At 44.1% G+C, this 24233-nt stretch overlaps 2 protein-coding genes across 2 annotated transcripts in view; both read left to right on the top strand.

Moving 5' to 3' along the window:
- Window positions 1-24233, top strand: part of gse1b (Gse1 coiled-coil protein b) — a 137194-nt gene that overhangs the window by 18433 nt on the left and 94528 nt on the right. Inside the window, exon 2 of the mRNA XM_061277037.1 lies at window positions 14774-14912. Within this exon, the coding sequence (XP_061133021.1) occupies window positions 14774-14912 (139 nt within the window). The remainder of the gene's footprint in view (window positions 1-14773; window positions 14913-24233) is intronic.
- The window catches only part of LOC133153022 (cytochrome c oxidase subunit 4 isoform 1, mitochondrial), a 116236-nt gene continuing 102706 nt past the window's right edge, over window positions 10704-24233 (top strand). Inside the window, exon 1 of the mRNA XM_061277042.1 lies at window positions 10704-10707. The gene's annotated coding sequence lies outside the window, so the exon portion shown is untranslated. The remainder of the gene's footprint in view (window positions 10708-24233) is intronic.

Raw genomic sequence — 24233 nt, 5'->3', positions numbered from 1 at the left:
ACTGCTTTGTACAGTAATTGCCCTTACGTGTGTTTAGGAGTGTGTGCATATGTGTGTTCTCGCGCGGTGTTTAGTGTCATCACCGGGGCTTGTGTTGTGGTAGACTCTCGGCTCCACACAGCAGGCGAGTCTGTAATTAGTCAAGCCAGAGCCCGTACACACTGTAGGCTTGTAGCGTCTGTGGTCCGCTCGCTCCCTCACGCTGTCTAAACTCTTCCTCTGTGATTCCCAGTGTGGTCCCGGCTTTGGTTTGGCCTTGAGACGTGTCTCCTGTGTTTTGGAATGCGTCCGCGTTTCTTGGCCTATCAGCCCTCGTACTCGCACTTGCCTGTGGGCGTGCACACACATAGTCGCAAAGGCCTAACGTGTTGGCTTTTTTGACCAAACTAACAAAACTTCAATACATTTTATACACAATGGAAACGACATGTTTAGATTGCCCTTTTGCTATGTGTTCCGAGTGCAGCTCTCCAACCTAGATAGCGCACAATCCCATGTCACGCATTATGTTCGTTATCTCACTAAGCCACGAGAGTTTGCTCACGTAGCGAGTGTTGTCATTTCGTCAGAGTTCCTGAAAGGTTGCAAACAGTTGCAAACGTTTTTTCTTGTCGTGTTCAAATGTCTTTGCGACAAGAAATACTGTTTGACTATCAAAAGTGCTGGCATACGTTTTTCTCCCCATTTGAGACTTTGAGTGAACCCTGATGACAAATCAATATCAAGGCCGTTTCCAAAACCCTCGCTAACCATTGCCGCGCTGCGAGATACAGGCTTTAGAGGACACACATGACAGTTGAGTGTACTCCCGTATGTGTGTGAAGTCCTTTGTTGTCGTTAGCGGCTGCCGCCATAGGACAAGAGGCTAAGCCACATTTTGAGCCGGTTTGAGAGCCTTCCTATCTCTGCTCACACAGAGTGAACTGTTAGGCACGCATACTGTATATACAATTGCATAATCTCACATGAGATTATACTTTCTATTTATGTCTATGGCAACCTTTGATTTTTTCGTGTGTCTCCCTGCTGTTCACAAACATACATACATGCACTCATCCATGCACATGCATGTGTGTGCAGACACACATCCTCCCAGCATGCCTAAACTAGATTAGAGTGTATAAAGGCTCATAATCCCTGCTGCCTCCCCAGCAGGCGGAGAGGAGCCTGTCCTCCAAATTAGGTTGTCTTTTCTGGGTGATGAGTGGCTGCCAGCGTGGGTCCACTCGATTTATATACAGTACGTGTGTGAATGTGTTTGTGTGTGTGCGCGTGCATGTGGACAACTTTGAGCTCCTGCTATCTTTGACACACACTCCAAAATGTGAATGTGATCAATAAATGTGAGTGTGAATGATCGTCTCCCTCCCTTGGCCATATGATTGACTGGCGACCAGTCCGGGGTTTTATCCACTATTCGTTTGAACACAGCTGGGATTGGCTGCGGCTTTGGCACAGCTGTAATGAGGTCAAGCAAGGGCTGCAGAAAATGGGTGGATTAGCTTTGGGGTGAACTACAACAGACCTTTGACTTTGCAAAGTGGAAGCTATTAGAGCTGCAAAGCGGGGACCACTTTCTTATTATTTTGTGTCTTAATACATGTAGCATATTTGAGGATACCTCGAAGGCTTGAAATACGTGGAAACTATTTGAGTTTGATTATTGATGGATCTTGGAATGATTCATTTTTTCCCATGGCATACAAAATGTACAGAAAAACGTGAGCATGTTCCAAAGCAAACTGCAATCCATGTTCTTTATATCATAATAACTCAAAATTCCAACGTGTACCCGTGGGATGCAATTATTACTATTACTTCTTTTGATTTGTGTTTCTGCACATATGGGCGTGTTCATGTAGTTTCATGTACAGTTGTCCTCGTTTCTGTAGCCTTTGTTGCACTTCATCATCATTCAGCAAGCTGACTGGCGATATCAGCTATGGGCCAGCACTCTTTGGGGTCTTTAGTGTACTAATAGTGAAGAGTCCATTGGGAAGCACAGTAATTGGTCTTTATTTATGCTGAGCGAAGGCTATGATTAACCATCACCCCTTTGTGTATACAGTATACGCAAACATTCGCATTCATATACACAACACACACAAAGATCCACTTATATCGCATGTGCAGTGGTGAAATTGAGTGGAGAATTGTGCATTGAGCTAATCCCTGGTGGCAGGCAGGCAGGAAGCTCTGTAATGCCACTGTCAAGCAGTAAAAAGGCATATTGCAGTTTACACACAGCGCCGGAGTGGATCGCTGGAGGGCTGGTGTAAACAACACAACAACACGCTTTTTGTCACAAATCACAAGCGGCGGGAGCACAATTAGTTCTCCGCTGCCGTTGGTCGGTTACGGTATGTTTGCATTAGCATGGTAATCAAATTAAAATGTGTGTACGAATGGCGAGGCCCGTGCTGGTGAAAGAAATTGCGTTTTTTGTCTCTTCCTTTGCCGCTAATGAGCTGAGGCCACGCTTTTGTCTTTTAAAGAAACAGACGGTGAGCGGGGGAAAGTGGTGTATGTTGGGCTACTTCAGCCTACTAAACTTACACACCAGGGCCCTGTGCATCATTTGGCTTCCAGCACTCCTGTTCTGCCTCAGTAAGCACTGCGCTTCCACGAATATGTGCGTGTATGTGTGAGCTCGTGTACGTTATTGTAGCGGCGTTGTTCTCATGGGCATGCTCCTGGCGTGGAAACTAAATAGCAGGTTCTGTAATCAGAACTGCAATGTGACGATCACAACAACAGCGTTCCCTGATTATGGCGTCGGTAGATCACCTTTACCTGCTGTGTGTGTGATTATGGGTGCCCCCATGAGGCATAACGAAGCTTTAACAGGGAACTCTATAATATACAATAAATTCATGAAACATTAAATCGCAGCGATCCTCCCATCCGAAATGAATGAAATCTCAGATAAAGAAATAGCCTGTTTGAATACTCCCGACGCATGTTGTTTCAATAGTATTTGCTGTATTTTTAAAGTCATACTTTTAAACACATAATATCGAGCAAGTCTAATGGATAACACAAAAAGATTGTACAAACAGGATAACAATATGTTTACAGTAAACAAATCCCATTTTTTCCATTTACAGTCTCAGATTACTTGGTTTTACACCATCTACTGGTCAAGAGTGGAATTACACCTAACATAAGTTTCACAAAATAGAAAGAGGAGCTCGTGATGCAGGAATGTTTATGGCTCTTAAAGAAGTGCTATGAGCATTTCTAATGACAACAAATTGTGGAAGTGTATTTCTGTTTGTTACTCCTCAAACCACTATTTGCTTCATGAAAGGAAAGCAATCAATCTATTAGACACCATTGCCTTTTACATCGCACAATGCATTCTGTATAATTATTTCAATTCAATTATGTGAAGTGTTGACAATGATACACATTCTCCTGCTGAAGCTATTGCTCTTGTCATGGGGTGAAATCATTTCTCCTCATTTAGTACAAACCAATTCCGTCTGCTCTCCAAAGATTCACTTGATTGAATTAGGATAACCTGTCTGTCCTCTATCGTTGTCTTCCCCTTTGTTTCAATAGCATTGCATTATCCCCACCTCCTTAAGCCTCCCTCCCTGCTTTAACGTGGTTCAATAATGAGACAGTGACAGATTACCCACAAACGTTTTATATAGTACCCCCATACACGCATCTCTCCTCTACTTGGTCAAAGTCAGAAAGAGTGCCGAGTCATTTTGACAGCTGGGTGAGAATAAGCAAGCTACGCATGTAGTTGCGGAACCGTATGTTCTAGTGTGATTATTATGTGTACATGACAGGATCATGCGTGAGTTCAACTTTTTATTCATATGACAATACCAAATACTGTGGTGCCCTTAAGATATTTGTGAGATATAGATTGAGATATAGTGTAATTCATTCTCTAACAATAATTCAGACCACTCCTGTCTCAATCTCCTGCCCATAAAATACAGCAAAAAGGTATGTTACTTATTAAATAAAAATAATAATAGAAAATAATATGAATAATAAAAAAATACAATGCAGACACAAATGAAGAAGAGTTACACAACTACTGTGACTTAAATCAAAGTACCATTGTATATTTGTCACATCTTTGTTGATTGTGTTTAACGTGTGCTTACCAAAACCTCCAAACAACCCCCTCCCCCCCCCCCCCCCCCCCATCCTCCTCTTATGCTCGAGCTGCACTGTGGTCTGCACCGCCCCTGTCTCAGAGCACACAGTCATTATCTAATCTTCCTCCATGTTTAATTTACAGCCTCGGCTGCTGCTGCCATATGCTCCTTTTGTCTCTGCCTGTGCTCATACACACACACGTTCACACGCACACATGTTCGCACACACACACGCACGCACGCACGCACGCACGTAGCTTTGCATCAACCCTAAGAAAACAAACATGCCATCGAAAGCCTCCGCCCACCTCCCCTCAGGCGTGTGTTGACACAGACAGAGGTGTGTGTTTGCGTGATTATGTCTGCGTGTAAACTGGCTGTGACGCAGAGGTGTTTTAAGGCAACAGACTGACCCGCTTGAGGTTAGACACCTTCTTTTCCCCCACCTGTATTTTTCCTTCTTAACTCTGTTGCTTCTGCATTTTCCTCCGTGTTTTTGTTTGTGTTGTTGCCGTGGGTGTGTCACGACACAGCGCTTTGCAATGCAATAACCGGACAATGACCTTCTGATGTGTAGCGCTGTGTAGTGTCAATGTGAAATATTCACGGACTACAGATGAGCACTCCCAGGGTCCCCCTTTTGGCAGATTCCCCATCCTTATTCATTTTCATGCCTCTGCAGTCCCTCTGTTGTCAACCACTTATTCCAGCGCCTTGTCGGACACATAATGTACTCTCGTGACAGGAAGTGAAGTACATTAGATTGCACCTTCCTTTGCTTTCTTCAGAATGCACACATTTCTTTCTCCCCTCACTTTGTCCCAGCTGTTGGCAACCTTTTTCTTCCCTGCACAGCTCCCTCCTTCCCATAACCCCCCCCCCCAACCCCATGGTCAGAAACACATGTTCTGAAATGACGTCTTCACACAGCGAGACACTCACAAGGGTGAGTGTGTGTGTGTGTGTTTGTGTGTGAGAGAGAAAGAGTGGGACAGTGAAAAGAGAGGTTTGCGGTTAGCGAGGCTTTCTTTCTGGCTCCAGAGGCCCTGGCCAAGTCAGTGGTGAGGTTTGGCTCATTTCTGGCCGCACACACACAGTCTCTCTTTCACACACACACACACACTTGCACACACACAATCTGTCTGCACTTCTCACTCATGCACTGATGCCCACTCTGACTTGTTTCCCCAGGGAGTCAAGAATACAGCTCATTTTAGTTCCCTCAAGATGAGGCTTATTATTTTATATGAGTGTTTATTAGGCAAATGGCTGTGACTATGCTGAGACAGAACGACGTTCACACTTAAGTTACAGCAGAGCCCCTGTCGTTGATTTCCCCTGTGGTAGTGCTAATTGGAGCAAAGAATTTCATCTAGAATGCTTCTCTAAAGTCTCACAAAACTCGACAGCGGTGACCTCCGACGTGCAGACTGCCATTATAAACCTTTGCTTCGCTCAGGAGAGCTCAATTCAGCTAGCAGTAAATGATTAACAGCGCTTTATTTGGGTTTTCTTTTGGTAACGATATCTGGCTCAACATGATGTAATAAAATAATTGGCACAAGAGAAGCAGACTACTCTTTGTTTTGTTTAGTTTCCTAGTCCCTTTCTGTATCGTTGCTGATGCTTTTTAAATTTTGTAGGTTAACAAGCGCTGTTATATAATTTCTTTGGCATTTTGATTTATTAACAAGACCTCCATGCATTAACGTACAATTACTAAAGACATGACATTTTCCACATTGAAAGGGAAAGAGGTATAAGTGAGAGACAGCTGGAGAAGAGGTGTGATTATAGTCTCTTAATGTGGTCTCAGGGCTGTACTGAGTTGCTATTAATGTGGCTTTAAACGCATTACAACCCTCAGTAGTTCCAGCTGGGGTCACCACCAGGTGGGCTAAAAAAAAAAAAAAAGAGAGCGACGGAGAGCGAGTGAGTGGAATTTGCCAAAGGAGAAAACGAGTGATGAGCTGATCTGAAGAATTGTGTCTTTACTGGAGTCTCTTCCTCATTTCCTTTTTGCATTCTGAAATTCTTCCAGACGCTCACATGGGCTCCCACTGCAACTCATCACTCGTCTGACTGTGAAAGTGGGAGTTGTCGGTGAGCGGAGCCTTTAAAGGAAAGCCGCCGCTTTTTAAGAGCGCCCATAAAAATGCAAGAAGCTGGCGCCATTTAAAAAGCCATCACACTTATCAGGCAGGACAGCTTGGAGAGAAACAAAATAAGCAGAGTGGACGGAAGACGATCCAAAAGCCAACCTAATATTTCTGTGGCTTTAAGCCTCAGACATTTTGAATGTTTCTGACTATGTTGCACTTTTGCCTTAGCAACAAATTATTTTCCCATGGTAATGATAAACATCCCTCCATGCATCCTAGGAAGCAGCAAATACGGTTTGCATATGCAAGTCATGACAACCTCAGAAACAACATCAGTTTATAGACTGCACTACATTACAGCACTGCATGTATAGTGCACTTGATGTGTTTTCACTTTGTGAGCACCTGTTGTAAACGGCTCTTGACCTTACGCTAAAGCACTATTTAAATTTGAATAATATGCATCCAGGCAGGATGTCCTTTCACTGGGTTAGATTTTGAAGCTGATGCCCACTCACCTCTGAGCTGCCACAGTTGGATGATTTATTTGATCAGCATCCTTGTCATCATGCATACAGTGGATATAAACCTGTTTTATTAACACCTATTTGTGGCATTTCCACTCATTTGACTAAGGAAAGCTGATTTGAGTCACATATCATGTACAACATTACACTACACCCACCTGTCGTTTCATTTGTCTCACAATCAAATAGCCACAGTCTTTGTTGGTACGTGTGCGTCTGTGTTTTATTTTTTAATTATGCCTCCTGATGGGCACGGTCATGTGATTGTTGTGTGGCTGTTTGTTAGCTGTCATAATTGGCAGCTTGACATGCCGATGAGTGTTTAAGCATGCATGGGTGTCTGGGATGTATGCATGCACGTAGACATGTAAATCCCTCACAACTCTCCTAATGCAAAACACACACGCGCGCACATACGCAGTACCCCCCCCCCCCCCACACACACACACAAAAAAAAAATCCACCATGGCCTGCGTGTCCCTTTCTGCCAGCTGCTCACCACATCGCTACTATCTGCCTTGTTGCTAGGATACACACACAGGAGGAAGTTGTTCAGCCTTTGTCATCATATATGTTCTGTTTGTGACCCTAAAATAGTAGATATGTAAATAAATTGATGATACATTTTCCACTCTTGGACGTATCCTTTTAAAATACATTTAATTAATTTGCAGTTTATTGATGATTTGCTTCAATGGTTTTTCGGCATTAACTCCCTGGTCAGGATGGGGCAGGATGGAGGCCACATTGAAGTGGAAACAAACCATTAGAGGGCGCTAGCTGTCTATTTACCTCATTGTTGTAATGCGTGAGGGCGGGCAGCGCCTTTCCACACTGTTTCTGCCTCCTTTTTTGTGATCTGCTTCTCCTTATCTCCACCTCCCTGGCTCCTCTCTCCTTGTTTCATGCAGGTACCCCTCCGAGTTCCTGCATGGATTTTCGAATCTTTTTCTGCAAACCCTTCCACTGCTCCAAACATCTTCATTTATGCCTCTTTCTGGGTCTAGTTCCACACATACATCACTCTTGCCCCTCAGGCTTTGTTCTGCCTTAATCGGGAGCTTAAGTGTTGCCTTCTCACTCAGACAATGCCCGCCATTCATTCTGTGGCCGTGTAAATAGGTGTGTGCCCTATTTGTGTGCCAGCGGGCGATCCATGCCAACTTCAACGCGTTTGCAAGGAACAGTCGGGGCCCCTAGCTGCTCCTCACACACGCATATAGATGAGACTTAGCAGGATGTGGCGAGCTGAATGTAGAGCCGCCATGCAATAGCGACGCAAGCTTTCTTACGACCAACACAGTGTTAAAAAAAAGAGACTTCAAGCTGTTTATCATCACACCACCCAGTTGAAGTTTATTGTCGAACTAAAAATAAAACCAAGAGACCCACCGTGTTTCATTAAAACAACCGGCCTTTCAGTCCCTCATGCTAATGCTGAACAGTATAGCACAGTCTTATTGTGTCCCCAGGTGGCCAAGGCGGATGAGCACAATGGCCATTGAGTTAATCGTGTGACATTTTTATTAAATTCTTTTTAATTCCATTTATAATCATAACATTATTGTATGTACTTGTACAATGTTAGGGAGTGCTTTTCCGCCTAGTAAAATACAATTACAATCTTTTTTTTTGCAGCTTAGTTTGCCCGACCTCTTTCGTTTTAGTTTTTACAAGGAAGCCTGACTGCATTTATTCGGCCAAACTGTCTAATAGAATGATAAACTAGCGTCCTGTGACGCAAGCTTGATTACCGACCACCTGGCCGGGTTTTAAGAACTCGCTGCCGGCCTCTTCCCAGCTGGATGATGCTTGCTGTCAGATTGGCATCAAATACAGCCAGGCAGCTTCCTACCAACACCTGACCATCTGTTTCCATCCAAAGCAGAATTCTACTTACACTCACAGAAATCTGGACACAAACCCTGAGAGTGCACACATGCACACACACCATGTTGAGAAACATGCACTTAATGTCCAAATTGACAAAATGACAGAAGCCTGGGCTAACATTCTCTCAATGCTATCTGTCCACCTCAGATGGCCATTTGGTCTTGTTAATCTATCGCCTGGCAACAGAGGCAACCTATCAACAACCGCCACGCCCCTACCCACATGCTCATAGACCCGGGTTGATTTGGATCTTTGAAAATGCATAGATGCCCCCAGCCACCCACCCACCCACACACACTAAACTCTCAACAAATCCTGGACTGTCATTGCTCTCCATTGTTTGGCTGCGGTTGCTTTCTCCTGGAGTGACTGCCAGCAGATGGCCAGCACGGAGCTGTCAGAGTCGGCCCGGGGCCCACACACACGCATACGTACAGGAGAGTTGCTTACACAAAGAGTGTCTTATTGCACAGAGAACATATGCGCAGTGTCCCTTGAATGCCGCTATTGGCCCTTTAACTGTTTCTGTGATACGTTCACTGCGCGGTGTGATACTTTATTCTCGTGCGCACGCATTTATACATGCGGGCTGTGGAGACACTAAGCTACAGGTGCCCCTCATGACCCCGCTCTCTGTAATGACTGTGTAATCTCATAAAAGGGCCACCTCACTACATTAGCATGTGTAAAGGTCTTTTGTATTTGGGCCTGTGTGTGTGTTTGTGCGTGAGTGTGTGTGTGTGTGCAAGTAAGAGTTCTAAATCTTGCTTTGCTCCCCCTTCTATCATGTGCATCTTTGTGTGCGCGTGCGTTCGTATTTCAAAGTGTGTGTAAAAGCAGGTGTCAGACCTAATGGAGTGTGTCGGCCGTGGCACTATAGCAGCTGCCGCAGCACGGGGTCGACCGGGGTCGTCCGAAGGTGAGAGGTCAGGGTCGGGGTGAGAAGTTGTCTGTAGCTACATGACATTCCTCCGCTGGCTAATCATAGCTCTGATGAATGGCTGCAAAGTGGCAGCTGGTAGACAGAAGGCTGCGGCTAAATGTGTGTGTCGGCGTCAGAGGAAGCTATCGGAGGGAGGACGGAGTGTACAGGAGCAAAAGTGTGGGGTAGGGGGTCTTTGAACTCATCACACAAGATTTGATCGTGTCAGGTTGTGATCCGGATGACAGGTTACATCAGAGAGGACAACAAATGCTTTGGTCTAAAACATAAAACCTGAACTCAAAGGTACACGTACACACGCGCAAGATGTTGCATCTGCAGGAGGCTGCTACTAATGACAGGTTGTGCGTGCGTGTGTGCCCTCTGGACACAATTTACCAAGCCAGCAGAAAACAGGCCGTTGTGTTGTGGTCTCTCTGCCTCCCATATTTATGTATGGCTCTCTCTGTCTTTACTGCTCTCCCCCTGGAGGATACGGCTGTTCTGCTGCGCTCTGCTCAATATAGTACACACTGTATACATTTTCCTGTGGCCTGGCAACAGATATATGAGTTGAGCTGTATTTTTTGGCTGACAACAGCCTTTCACGTTGCTTAAATTGTGCTGTAATACCTCCACAAAAGTGCTGGAAAAGATCTTATACTGCACAAAAGTGCACCTTTGGAAAAAGTCCTGTTTTTTTTGTCCATTAAGAGGTGATGGACAATTGTGTTTATAGGATTGTCCAAATTTCATTTTGTAACTTCTTTTAAATCCTTTCATATTCCATGGTGTCTTAATCTTGTGCTTTTTAAAAAAAGTGATATGCTGTATGTTCATAATGCCACAGTGCCGCCCACAGGAGAGGCACGTATAGATCTTTTTGTCTTCTTGCAATAATAATCACTTCTTTCTCTCTACAAGTCTGACTTTCCAACAAAATAATCAAATCCTATGTATCTATGTGTGTGCATATATGTATGCGTGTGTGTTTGTGTGTGTTTGTGTGTATGCGTGCATGCGTGCTCAGCTCAAAAGAAAGCACTAATAGTCAGCTTGTTTTTGCTGTGACCACAAGGCCAATCGATAGCACTTACCCTTTTCTGTTAGACTCCCTAATAGACCTGGGAGAGCGGTGCTGCAGCCCAGCAGTTGTCACCAACTGTGTGTTGTCTGTGTACGTGTGTATATGTATGTGTGTGTGTGTGTGTGTGTTTGTCGACCCACCCGTCTTCACATACTGTATACGTTTTGCGTGTTGTCTGAATTGTGTTCTTTATTTAAACATGCACACGCAAGCACACACACACACACACACACAAACACACATGTGCCATAAGCGTAGCATAAACATTTATTTACTGTACTACCGTGTCAGAGCGTGAGGTTGTTTTTGTTTGTCTTCCTATTCCTTTGCCCTTGACTGACCCCTGCCAGACCTCGGGCCTCCTCATGTCTGTGTTCATATGTGCATATCAGGAATGTATGTGTGTGTGTTCGACATATTGTGGTGAGGTGTAAGCTGAGCCCTGAGCTAGGACAGCACTACTGCAGTGTCCATCCAGGCAGAAAAAGCAACACCGGAGCCGCAGGGCTGATGGAGAGAGATGAGAGCAATGGAGGGACAGTTGAATGAGCGAGCGAGTGATAAAGAGCGAGAGTGAGGGAGCGAGAGAGGGGGAGCACAAAGTGTCGTGAGCCCTTTTCAGTCTAGTTCAGTGGAAGAGAGATGTCATTGTGTGTCAGTTTGCTCCACTAACTAGCCTGTAGCTGGAGAAACAGATCTCTTGCTCACACTTTCTTGTTTTCTTTGCTTCCCACACCATATCCGCTCCCTCCTCTCATATCTTCTGGTCCTCGCTCTTCTGCCTGGGTTGAGGCGTGCAGAAACACTCAACTGCTTGGGGGGGAATAATAACTAAAAGAGTGAGAAGTGAACCAGTCATTTCTAAAAGGCAGGCAGCGTGTAGTGCAGTGGTCGATCTACGGGTGAGTGACATCACCAAAATGGTGTGCGGTAAGGCCTCTCGCGGGCGAAGCGCACCGCCGCCGGCCTCCCTCAGAGTGGTGAGGAGGGCAGTGTGCAACTTCCTCAACACAGAAGGGATCAAATCTTTAAATCCTCTGGAAATGTCAAGCGCGTTTGATGAAATGTCAGCGGAACCGAACCGCACACCAACGCAGCAGCCGCCGCACACGCTGGCACATATGCACAACAGCATGGTGGCATGACATTGTAGGGCAGTCACGTCCTGTGGGTGACATCTGCCTCGAAATCCCGAAGGGAGAGTCACTGTATCCCTATGGAGGAATATATCCCCACTGTTGTTCTAATAGTAATCCATGACATTTTTCTTTACATGAGCAAAGCATCTGCTTTGCTCTTTTCTAATGCCATCAGTCACCCAGCAGGCTTAATTTGATTATTTGCCTTTTCACTGGCCAATAAGAAAAACGTATTATTTTCTTAGTCCATATCAATGCAGCAGTTTAATACTTTTAGATAGTTACTACTGGACTGATTTTTTATTTTATTTTTTGCTTTGGGTGACAGCAATTTTAACAAGCAGCAGATAAAGAAAAAATCTTAAAAAAACAAAGAGAGACCAACAGCTTGCTTTAGTCCTTTTAATTGCTATTTCTAGTTTAATCATCAAACAAAAAAATACATATTGAGCATTTAACCAATTCATAATTTAGGAAAGGCTGCTGGTTTAAATCCAACAACACAATGCAAAACTCCATTGACAGGCTAATGAAGCTAACATCAAGTGGAAGTCCGGTAAAAAACAAATCTCTGGAATATGTTATATGCCTTGCCAGTAGGTATTATGATTACTGTTGCATTTGTGAAATAAGAATTAAACAGATTAATCCACTCATTTACATCTATCCATCTTTTTTTTTCACCACTGCAAATATCGGAAAATGTACTTGACTCTATCATACAGCTCTTGTATTGGCTCACAGTAGTAGGTTTACCTAATAGAGTGTCCGGGGGCAAGTCAAGCGTGAACATTTCGTGTACACCCACAATCTCCTCCTGTGATTCAGCAGCTGACAACTCGACTTGCCATTGATCTCTCCTTTGTCGCCCTTGCTGACAAACTTAACGACTTCGAGTGTATTTCCTGTTTAGACCTTTGACGGTGTGTGTCAATGCCCGCCACCACCACTGGCGTGTCCGCCCCCATCAATTAATGGTGCAGTCGTCGCGTGGCGAATGCTGCACAGCGCTCGGCTATCGATTAGCTCGCCTCTGAAGAAAGTGCTCGTCCCTGGAGTGGACAATGAGGGTGTGCTTATGTCGCGAAGAATCACATCAGTACTTTATGTGTCAGTAGATGTTATTTACAAAAACACTTGTCATTTGTTACACTTGTCTATTGCTTTGATTGTGTGCTCACCTGGCTGGGTGCAGTTTGCAGGCTCGCGAAGGATTCTCCAAATACGAAGCTAATCCTGCTCATTTCAAAGCTGTTTATTTGTTACTCCCACTACAAAGGTGACATGTCATCAGCAAAAGTGGTTCAGATAATGAATGGATGAATTATACTTATTGATACTCAAGCACTAATATTGTCGGCTTCATTGAGGACGGAAAGCTGGCCGCAGACTCAACATCCTCCATTAGCGGCAGAGTCCTCCTTGCCGATTACAGGCGAGACTGTTCAACAGAGGAATTAACCTCAATTAGCAGTGCCTCTGTTGATATTTCTCATTTCACCTTCTGACTCGTGCGCTGCATCTAATGCCCCTATCTTCCACTGTGACTCAACATGAGTGTGCACTCATCAACTCTCAATTCAGAATCAGGCCTTTAATGTCCCTTCGTCACTGAAGCTCTTATGTACTTCGTGCCCACAAGACACTCATGTTGTGCAACGTGACAGACTGTTAATAACAAGTGTGATGGCCGAAGATGAGTCGCATGAGAGCAACGGTAGCGACATTTCAGCATCAATCTTGGCAACCCTGTTTCATCTTTGCCTTACACAAAATAGTTCTCAGGAGCCCGACACTAAGAAGTAATGATTTTCTTTAAATCCTTCACGCTCATCAAAAGAGAGATTATTTATAATTGGAGAAATTTCACCACTGTTGATACTCCCTAGAAGTGGAACAGCCAAGAATGCTCAATGAGATGAAGAAAATTTGTACAATGTCAGCTAAAAAATATCTGTCACATGCAAACATCTCTGGTGCCAAATTTACAAAAGGTCACACATTAAAGAAGAATTGATGTCACTGGAGGACAAACTGGAAAAAGCCACTGTTGTTAAAAATAAATTGCTGCATGTTTGAACTTTGCAGAAGTGCAAAGCATAACACCATCAAAACATTATCCCAACTGTGAAGTATGATGAAGGGGCAGGGCCTGGACACATCGCTGTCATTGGCAGATTTAAGGAGAAATCCTGGCCATCTCAAAAGAATCTTATCCTGTATATATTTATAAGTATGTGTTTCAGAGGGGTTTGAGTCTTCTGAGTCTTCGGGGCATTCCTTTGCTTTGTGGCTCAGTGTCTCTGTCTCCGACTGGGTGATATGTTCACTTCATAACAGCAGGATGTGTCTTTGTCTCAGCTCGCTCCACACCTACCTTGCTGTCTCTCGTCAATGATATACGCTGAGGCTCCTTTAAAGTCTTTCCATTCTGACAGCCAGCATTTCCGTTTCCCCTCTCCTGCTCATGGTCACATTGCTTCTCTCCTCGAGGCTCATCCCGGGTTCCTCTCAGCTGTAGAGTGGAGCAAAGACTGAAGCTGTCAGAGCTGCTCTTTATGTCTTGGATTGCAGCTGCTTTTTGACTTCTGTAACTTCTCAGGAGGCTTCCTGTGCTGCATCGGCCCATGTTCCTCCTCTTCTTGGTCTTCTTATAGTGGGGATGTCAACACCTCAAATAGTTGAAGATGGACGCAATGCCAATTATATAATGACTAAGTCTACATAATATGAGATTGCAAAATGGCAATTTTATTTCATCTGGTTTGTTTGTGGTTAGGGATATTTGGTTTGTTATTAATCTGGGCACAGTGGGAGATCCATATCCACCACTCGATTCAGTTGATCATGTGGGAAAGATTTCATATGCAACTTTTTTTTTTTATGCAGTGTTTTTTTGTTGTTGCTCTATTACCGTTAGAATGTCACAGTTGAAATGGCACTTACTACTTCAAATTAAATCTCCTTCTTATCTTTCAGGCCGACACTGTGACAGAGGAGTCGACGAGAGCCGGCAAGGAGGAAAGCTTAAAGATTTCGCAACCTGCAAGCGACCACGCTCATCACCCAGTGACCTTGGAGCCAGAGATATCCGAGCCAGTCGACCGCCCATGCTCCAGTGAGTCATGCTCTTATGAATGCTGAAGATTTAGAAAATTCTGCTTTGATCTTATACCCAAATTTTTTAGTTGTGTTAGAAGTTAGGTCATTTCTGCGCTAGAGGTTGGCAGTTGTAATTACCGTACGCTGCTCATTGTCTACCAAGGTAAATGACTGGAGGATAAGAATTGTGTTTGTCTGCAACCATGATTTTCTGGTTATTACATTCCGCTAGCTCATCTGTTTTATTTGGTTTATGCTTAATTGGCTTGATTTGCTCATTCTGATTTGCTTTTACGAATTTGAAGTTCTTTTAAATTCTAAATAAGAGATGAGAATTTTATGCTCAAGTAGGAGCATGGGTCTAAAAAGAAAGCAATGTGTATGTGAGACCCCCTTTGGAATGCCGTCCGTGGCTTTGTGTGTTTATGTGAAAAGCGTTGCTGTCTCCCTCTTGACGTTTTTATTGACCTTATCGCAGGTCTACATCACCCCTTCCTTATTTTTATATGTAAATGTGATTATTGCTCCACTCACTTTCCTTTCTTTATCTCGGCATCCCTGCACCCATATTTATCACTTCCTTATCTGCTTCTCCCGATCAACGTTCCGAGCTACCCAGGTTTCCTCCCTGTTTTTTCTCTCAGGCTATTTTCTGTTTAGCCATGAGGGCCCCCCGGTCGTTTACAGAAAGCCTTCACATTCACTTTCACCACAGAACACACACACACATTCGCTTTCACCACAGAACACACACACACATACACACGCGCGCACACACCTTAACTAAACCACAAGTTGGTCTCTGACACTTGGTTAAAGAGTCGTGACAAAGACCGCAGCACTAACCCAGACACGCACGTTGGAATCTAGCGCTCGACATGATTCTCAGTGGTCCCGCGGGGCTTGAGAGCTGCGTTTTCATGAGTTATTTAAGTAATCGCCATCATGTCCCTTGTATTGCCGCTCACGCTGTCATGGCACGTCCCGGATCCTCTACTCATGTGGAATAAAAGGACCTGTTCAGTGTTCACACACATGAACAGAGGATGCAGCCTCCTTGGATGCAGTCTTGTTGGGCATTTCATTTCTGGTTCCCCCTGCAATTTGCACTCACCAACCACAGTATTTTGTTCACCTGCATGCATGCAATACAACAGCTGTACAAAAGAGCTTGTACTAATTTAGTGATTCCACTTTAGTCATGTTTGTGTCCTTGACATGTGTTTGTCCTTGCATTACACAAACCGCACATGTAATTGTTATGAGATGAGGCTTTCAGTGTATTGTGATGACAACATCACAGCTGGGCTTGGCAGTGTTTCCACTCTGGCTGCTGGCCAGTTCAATACAATTGCAATAACCCACCGCGGCTGTGTGGAGCACCACCAGGTTGGGGGGCGTACTTGAGGATATTTGGCATTTGCTTTTAGGAGGAGGATTCCACTTCCTTTATCAAAGGCTGACACAGTGTGTATTAGTCCTGTTCCGTTGAGTCTTTTAGTTGATAGAAAATGATGACTGGACAGGCAACCGGGTGACAAGAAAGGACTGCTTGCTCCCCCACCCCTTCTGCTGCTTTGCTTTTATTCTTGTGGGTGAGAGGGTGAATCTCCCAAGAGACTGTCAAGCTTGTCACAGCTCCCAAGAAGCTGGAAAAAAAGTGTGTGTGTACATAGAGACAGTGCCTTGGCAAGATGCCACCTCACTGTAACTCCATAAACGAACAAAACAATACCCAACACGTTAAGTAAAAGACAACAATGGATAACCTTTACAGTTCTGTTCATTTTCAGATTTTGTTCCTCTCATTTTACAGCTGTTATCGCACACTAAAGAAGTTCTCTCAAGCAATGAACTAGCTGCATTTTACCTCAGGCAACATTGGTACTTAGACCAAACAGTACGTCAACCTTGGCTTTGTAATAAATCGCTGAAAGCATTAATTGCTCCATGTTCCCGGCATATCATTACTGTAGAATGCATAAAGTTGGTGGCGAGTGGAAAAAAAGAAAAACATTTGGACAATTGCCAGCATCCTTGTGACTTGAAAAGTGAAAATCAAACGCACATTTCAATCCATTTTCTATTTTGACACAATGAAAGCCTGCATTTTTACCACTCTTCTTTATGGTTCCATAACATCTTTTCTTCAGGGGACTTGGTCCAGCTACAGACGGCAGCTTTTTTTTTTTTTTTTTTTTTTTTTTTTTTTCACCATCGTTTTCGACTAATTCAGTAATGATCACAGGATTTTGTTGAGAATCAGAGGCCTGTTCTGCAGAGTGGCGCCACTCTTAGGGGAGGTTTGGTGTGGCGGGAATTAGTCAGGAGACAGTGGGTTTGGCACCGCGCCACAGTTATTAGCCACTCTCAGGGTGGGCATGGGGTTATGGCCTCACTCAATCATTGGCTCTGTGTGTATGTGTGTGTTTAAAGTGTTTGTTTGTCTGCATGTGAGTCAGACTCCTCCGGTCACACTGACCTCATTGTGCAGTCACTCCTGCTTGATTTGTCCACTCTCCAGCACATTCCTCTCTCCAACCGGCTGAGAAACAGACCCTTCGCCCTCCTTACTTTCAGCGCCCCCCCAACCCGCTCACTCGCTCCTCTTTCCTGCGGATGGATTTGATTTAGTGACTGTGGTTTTCCATCCACAGCCTGGGAGCCAGCCGCCGCAGATTTAGGGAGAGACCTATAGATCCACAGCCAGCAGAGCACGTCATTACTTGGCTTGAGCTCATCAGCAAATACATCAGCAGGACAAAGCGCTAATAGATGTGAACAGCCACCATTCAGGATGTAATGAACCTCTCTTCATTTCATCTCCTTAATTATTTCCTCCTCATGGCCTGCATAAATTGCAGCAAACAATGACAGTGAATGAATAAAACAGAACCAAAATTCAGCTGTTTAACTCAATGAGTATATCATATATACACCGCATAGGGATTAGGCGACTATATATTTGATCTTTAGCCCTTATTGTGAGGTCAACCCAGTGAGATCAGGTTCTAGCAGAAAGCCTGAGCACTGACCACTTAGTAAAGACCTCGAGAGACTCACCTTTGACCTCACAGGCCCAAGGAAACAGGTGTTCAAGCAGGGCTTAAACCTGTCTGCCCACACACTCGCACTGCTTTGTTTTTTCAAATCATCTTATTGACAGCTGCTAAGCGTCTGAGGGAGGATAGAAGGTGCCCATTGATCGTAGAGTCCAAGAATAAAAATACGCTGTATTAAAGGAACAGATAGCATTCTTTACCTCTGCCCAGTTTGAAAAACAAAAAGGGCGCCTTTTATGCAGAGTTCTGCTCTCTTTGAGTGCTATTCAAACATAAGCATGAGCTGCAGGATGAAAACCTTATTTTCTAATGATTTAATCTGAAGCACCCCAAATCTCTCATCAAATGAAATTAACATCCTTCCATCATGCTGCTCCTTTTTGTTGCTTTCCTCCATCCCCTCCATTGTCAATTATCTCTTGCACGCATCCTCCCTCCCTCTCTTCCACCCCTCTCTCTCCTCCTCTGTCGGCTGTGGCTAAGTGCTTTTTGCTGTTTCTCTGCAGGTGGCACTGTAATAAAGCCTGTCAGGGGAAGGCACGGGTCGTACTGTCATAGGCTCTTGTTAGCTCCCTTCATATCCCCCCACCCTCTCCCCCAATCCTCGCCTACCACAGGCACTACTCCACTCTCATCCTCACCCATCATTTCCCCTTATTTGCTTTTTCTTGCTCTTCAAATCAAAATGGTTGGTTTCATCTCTCACATCTCCTGCTTCTCTGATTTTCTTCCGAAAGAGCCACAACACAAAAACCTCCTCTCGAGATTGGATCCTGTGTCATATGAGTTTGTTACAGTGGACAGCAAGAATTTATTAGGTAATTGAGATCAGCATCTTCATTATCTGAATGGTTTGTAATGGGGCGGATAGCGTCTCTGTTGTTGCCACGGTAACCCTGGATCATCCACTTCAATGGTCTGTAATACTGGCACACCAACCAGCACACCTGTCATGTTTTGGGAGCTCAGAGTTGCGTGCAGCGCGAAATGGGAATTTTTCCCCAAAAGACGAAATAAAATGAATGCGTTTTGCAGACATAAATTAGTTAACAGGAAAAACTGCATGTGATTGCTGTTGATTGTCATCTAAGTCAGTGGCTTGAACTTGAGCTCTAAGCCATGCATCTTACAGGATGCATGCATCACCTAAAGGGGAGATGTCTTCTTAAGCATGCTGACAGTATGTGTGCTCATGAACACACATGCCACTGAGGGCATGAATCTTGCGTGTGTGTGCTGTGGAGCTTGAAACAGAGCACCAGGGTCTTATTCCTAGCAGCCACATGATGGCAACACTGAGCCCTTATTCTTCGCAGTGTACCGTTTGACACACACTCACACACAGGTGAGAGTGTGCTTTAAATAATTCAGTTGTGGTCATGTTAATGGCTGACAGCGAACATGACTTTTCTACCCTGTTGGTAGATCACTGGCAGTTGATTCCTTTTCACTCTCACTTTCTTCCCACATTCTCGTTTATTTATTTTCTCAGTCAAATTAATCAAGTGCAATCCATAGAATCAGACTGAAAAGATTATATTTGGAAAAACAGTAGTGCTTTGAGAGAGTAGATAACATATGTTTTTGCTTTGAATTGCGAGAAAACGTTTAAGGTAAGATGGCTGTCTTGTGGCAATGAACTCAACTCCACAAAAGGATGCATGCAGTTTGGCAGATATGGAAGAGACTGCAAGTTGTCTATTGCCACTCGCAGAAGATGTTTACTGTCAAACTAATTATAAAGCAAAGCCTTACACAATGGACATTTAAAACAAGAACAACGTTTTTTGTTCACGTCTGCTCAGTTAATGTAGACAAAGAACGATGTTTTTTGTTCACGTCTGCTCAGTTCATGTAGACAATGCAAAATGTCATCGACTAGCTTACAACTGGCCTTAGTGATTTAATCGGGGAAAGAAAATTGGAGATACAAGTGCTTTTAGTTACAAGCGTGATCAAGGAACAAATTAAACTTGCATCTCATCACTGTTAATTTCAAGTTGAAGTTAAAGGTGCTGTCTCCCATGCACTTCAAGCGACAATGTTTTAAAATGAATGGAAAAAAAAGATGTTGCTGTGTTAAACTTGTGGAAAGAAAAAAAATGTTCAGAGCTTTTAAATATGCATCTTTATTACACTTTTTGTATTTTTTGTTCTTCCAGTCACAAGAAAAATATAGATTTCATCTTTTGTGTTTTGCGAACAGATGTAGTGTATGTTTTAATTTATGTGACATCATTCTGGCCTTCAAATTAATTCTATACCTTTCCGTTTTTCTTCCGTATATGTGCTTGTGCTTGAATTCTCTTGCACTTCTGTCACCATTCTCTTCAAAAAAACTGTTGAGCAGATTCGGAAAATAAATGTATGTCATTCTGCTTAAGCGCAGTCAAACACTATTATTGCTTAGACTGTGGCACTGAGCTTTGAGAAGTGTGTGTGCGAGCGTGTATGCGTGAGTGTGTTTGTGCGCGTGTGAGATGTGGGTGAAGAATAATATGACCCCAGCACTAATCCAATCACATCCACTAAGCAAATTATGGCTCCAGCGCACCCTTTTCTTGCTCCTCATTTCCCTCTCGCTCAGTTGAGCCATGAGGGTGTTTCATGTGGTCTGCGTGGTTTTCAGCTTGTTCAGGCTTGCATGTGTTTTTCTAGGCTTTGCTTCACTTCAACAATTCCTCCCGCCTTCCTCCTCCATGATAAAATCAGTTTGAGTGTGTTTGGGGCCACAGGAGCCTGGCGTTACAATCTGGCCAGGATCAGGCTGGCTCAGGGGCGATTGGAAGTGACGTGTCCGGGGTGTGACGCCCCCTAGTTGAGGCTCTGAACCAGCCTCTCTGGCTCCAGGCAGGCTGCTTGCAGTCCAGCATGGCGCAAAGAGGCGGTTCTCCATCTATCTCCTCTAAGCCCCTCTGCCCCCCCCCCCCCTTCTTGTGTCTGTCGCTTCAAAGAGCTCCTCATTTCGACGCTGCTTTTTTTCTTACCTCCGCCGTACGTCGTCGCCGCTTTTCTTCCGCCCCTGCTGGGTGTTTCTCGCATCTCGCTCTTTTGCACAAAAACTCGCCCCGGCCCTTGAATACGGGGTCACGATCGAGGCGTGCTGTTAATTAGCCGCCAGTGGTTGTTATAGCAATATGATGATAAGGTGTAATTAATTAAGTAGTGTATGCACAGTGGGAGAGAGAAGAAGCAGAGAGGAAGTGAGAGAGAGCGAAAGAGCGAAAGAGCGAGAGAGCGAGAGAGAGGGAGAGAGAGGGAGGGAGAGAGAGAGAGGGAGGGAGAGAGAGGGAGGGAGAGAGAGAGAGAGTGTAAAACATGCCTATCAGGCCTGCTTTTATCCACGGAGCTCCTCTAATGAGAAAAATGAGACACTCCCAAGCCAGGAAGAAAGCATTTTGTCCTTTTACATGTTCTCTCTGCCTCTTGTCGGCTTGTCATTCTGTCACCGCCTTGTTTCTATCTCTTCCAAGCTCTTGCTCGTGGGCTTCCGCCCCTGAGTGGGACTCATCCTGCATTGTGTTTCCTCCTGGAGGTCGCACACAGCCGCTGGGACTCTCTCTTGCATGTGGTGCTGACAGCGATAGTATACAAAGCTCAGACAACATGGCAAAGCTTGTCTTGTGTACCTGAGCTAATCCTGATTTTAATTGCAACCTCTTCCTCGCTGCTTCGTTCAGTAGAAAATTTGAGAAGAGGAAAACACAAACACTCTGTTCCATTGATCCTCTCGGCAACTGCTCGACACCTCTGCATGTCAACAACCGTGTATATTTGTGTCAAAGGCTCAACCGCGGTCTGTTTACCACCTCGGCAGAGGATCTCAACTGTTGTCGACCTTTCCACTCTTAACCACATCATGCATATTTAAACGTGCACAAGAAAGATCTCCGCTCTTTGACTAAACTTTGGCTGAACTAGTTTACTACAGCAGCACACATACTTCTACATCTTTTATTTAACTTTATGTAATCTCACTGGATGCTTCATTCGACATTTGTACACACATATGATGAGAACCAATGAGACCCAATACTGGGTTGAATTTTTCCACTCGATGTCCAAAACACCAAACTGCTCATCACCAAAAGAACTTGGTGGTGGCGACATCATGGTTTGGGGCTGGAAAGAAATTATGAACAGTTAGCACAAAACAGCTGACCTTGGATTAATTTGGGTTAATTTGAGTTTCTTAGTACAGTTGATTGCATCAATGATGAAAAAAAGTTTGAAAATGAGTGATCGTGGTCTCTTCTTTTTAACACCTGGTGAGGTGTATACTTTCACATAATCATACATACACTCCTCACACACAAGCACCCCAAACAGGCCCGTGCAAGATCCGCATCTCTTTTCTTTACAACCCCTTGCTATCTTGTTAACAACTCACTTTTCCCTCTGCCCCTCCGACACACACCTTGACGTGTTCTCATTCACTTCAACTATCATTTAGCTTTTACGAGGTGTGCTAAAAGAAGCCTGTGAGGCGGGCCGCCCCTCCCTTCCTTCGTCCGTCCCTCCCCTTTATGGAGGATATTGATATGGTCCACAAGTCGGACGTGCCTTTCACTGTTTCCTGGAAATTGACGACAGGAGGGGAGCGTGGGGAGTCTGCTGGGTACTTTAAGTCTGCGCATGTATTGGCGTCTGTGTTTGGATAAGACGAGGCCTCTGTGAGTGTGCCTCGCATGCAGACTGGCTCATTAAGGAAAATGAGGGGAGGTGGTTTGGAGAAGCGGCAGATTAAGCAAAGGAGGAGAGCGCTACGTGGACTCTGTGTATGGCCTCTGTTTGAGACATTGTTAGGATAAACAAGAGGTCAGCTGACGAGTAGCTCCCTGTAAGGTCTTTCTCGCCAAGTGAGTGTGTCGACAGGCCTATGAAATCCTCAGCAGTCTGTGTGTTTGTGTTATGTAGATGCACTCAGAGACTTCACACTAGGAGCAGTGTTGCACTTGGTATTCTGTAATACGGTGGTGCCTTGACTAATGAGTTTGATCCGTTCCGTGACTATGCTTGTTACCCAGAACACAAGTACTTGAAATCATTTCCCATTTTGTAATGACAAAAAGTGCCAATAATCTCTTTCAACCCAACATTGTGCTCCTCCTGTTATGCGCGAGTTCACCCCCAGGAGCCAGTGCAATGCAGACATACAGACACATACGAAAAAGAGTTTCACAAATGAATCGGTAAGATGTAGTAATATTCAGACTTCAGTGATGTAAGTGTTCCAGTTTGGCCGTATTTTGTTACAGGTCGATGCAATGTCAAAATTGTTGCACAGATGATAAGATGGTGTGCGTGGTATACTGACAAAATCAAAACAAAATGAAGCTAGTGAACTGTTAGTCAGTGATAGAGTGATGTGTTTTTTTTTTCAGGGCCTATACTGCTTATTTGTAGTCATGGAGTCCGATAACCGTTACTTAAGAGATTTATTTGCATTAAAAGTGAAAGTATTGTAAAAGACTGTAAAGACTCCCAACACTTGACTTTGTTGACTAAATGTCTTTAAGAATGTGTTTATTAACCAGCTTTCGGATTTGCAACACGTTTTTTTTTTCAGTCTGAGAAAATTGACATGTTTGTTTAAAAATCACCAGTGTGAGGTGCCCACAGAGAAAATGATCATTTAAAAATTGCCCAATCTTTAATTACTCGCTTACTGACTGTTGGATTTAAAACAAAATGGCTGAAGCTGACATGCAAAGGGGCTTCTGATTAAATGGCAAGTTTGGGGCTGAGCCCAAAGACAATAAGGATCACCAAACAAGTGTACATGTATACATTACCTTTGCATACACTGCTCTGTGTTAAATATAGAATTCATAAGGTAGGAAAACACAAACGACACCGCCCACACACACTGATAGTGCCACAATGTGGAAAAACTTCATTGACACTCCAACACTTGTGTTTGAGTACATTAGCATAATGTGTGTCACGACTTGGAGGAGGTGAGACTATAATTTCTCTGAAAGAAGTTGTGAAAGTCGAGTCATCCGGGCATGCATCACAAATAATTGTCTGCTCACATGTGTCTTAAGTGGTGTGATTAGTCAACTTGTTTGCTATGAGAATTGTCTGTTTTGCATATTTGTTTGCACGCTCCTGCCGCCGCCTGCCTTTTTTCCCCCTTCTATTCCTGGGGATAAAGAAAAGGTTTGTTTGATTAATTAATGCTGTTAGACGTGGATGTAAATGATCAAAGGAGAGCATTTGCACTTGCTGTTTAATTATTCATGAGCTGCAAACGCTCATGAATTAGGACA

This window comes from Syngnathus typhle, linkage group LG4 (assembly GCF_033458585.1).
Source record: "Syngnathus typhle isolate RoL2023-S1 ecotype Sweden linkage group LG4, RoL_Styp_1.0, whole genome shotgun sequence".
Classification (NCBI taxonomy): domain Eukaryota; kingdom Metazoa; phylum Chordata; class Actinopteri; order Syngnathiformes; family Syngnathidae; genus Syngnathus; species Syngnathus typhle.
This window is presented reverse-complemented; position numbering and strand designations above follow the sequence as displayed.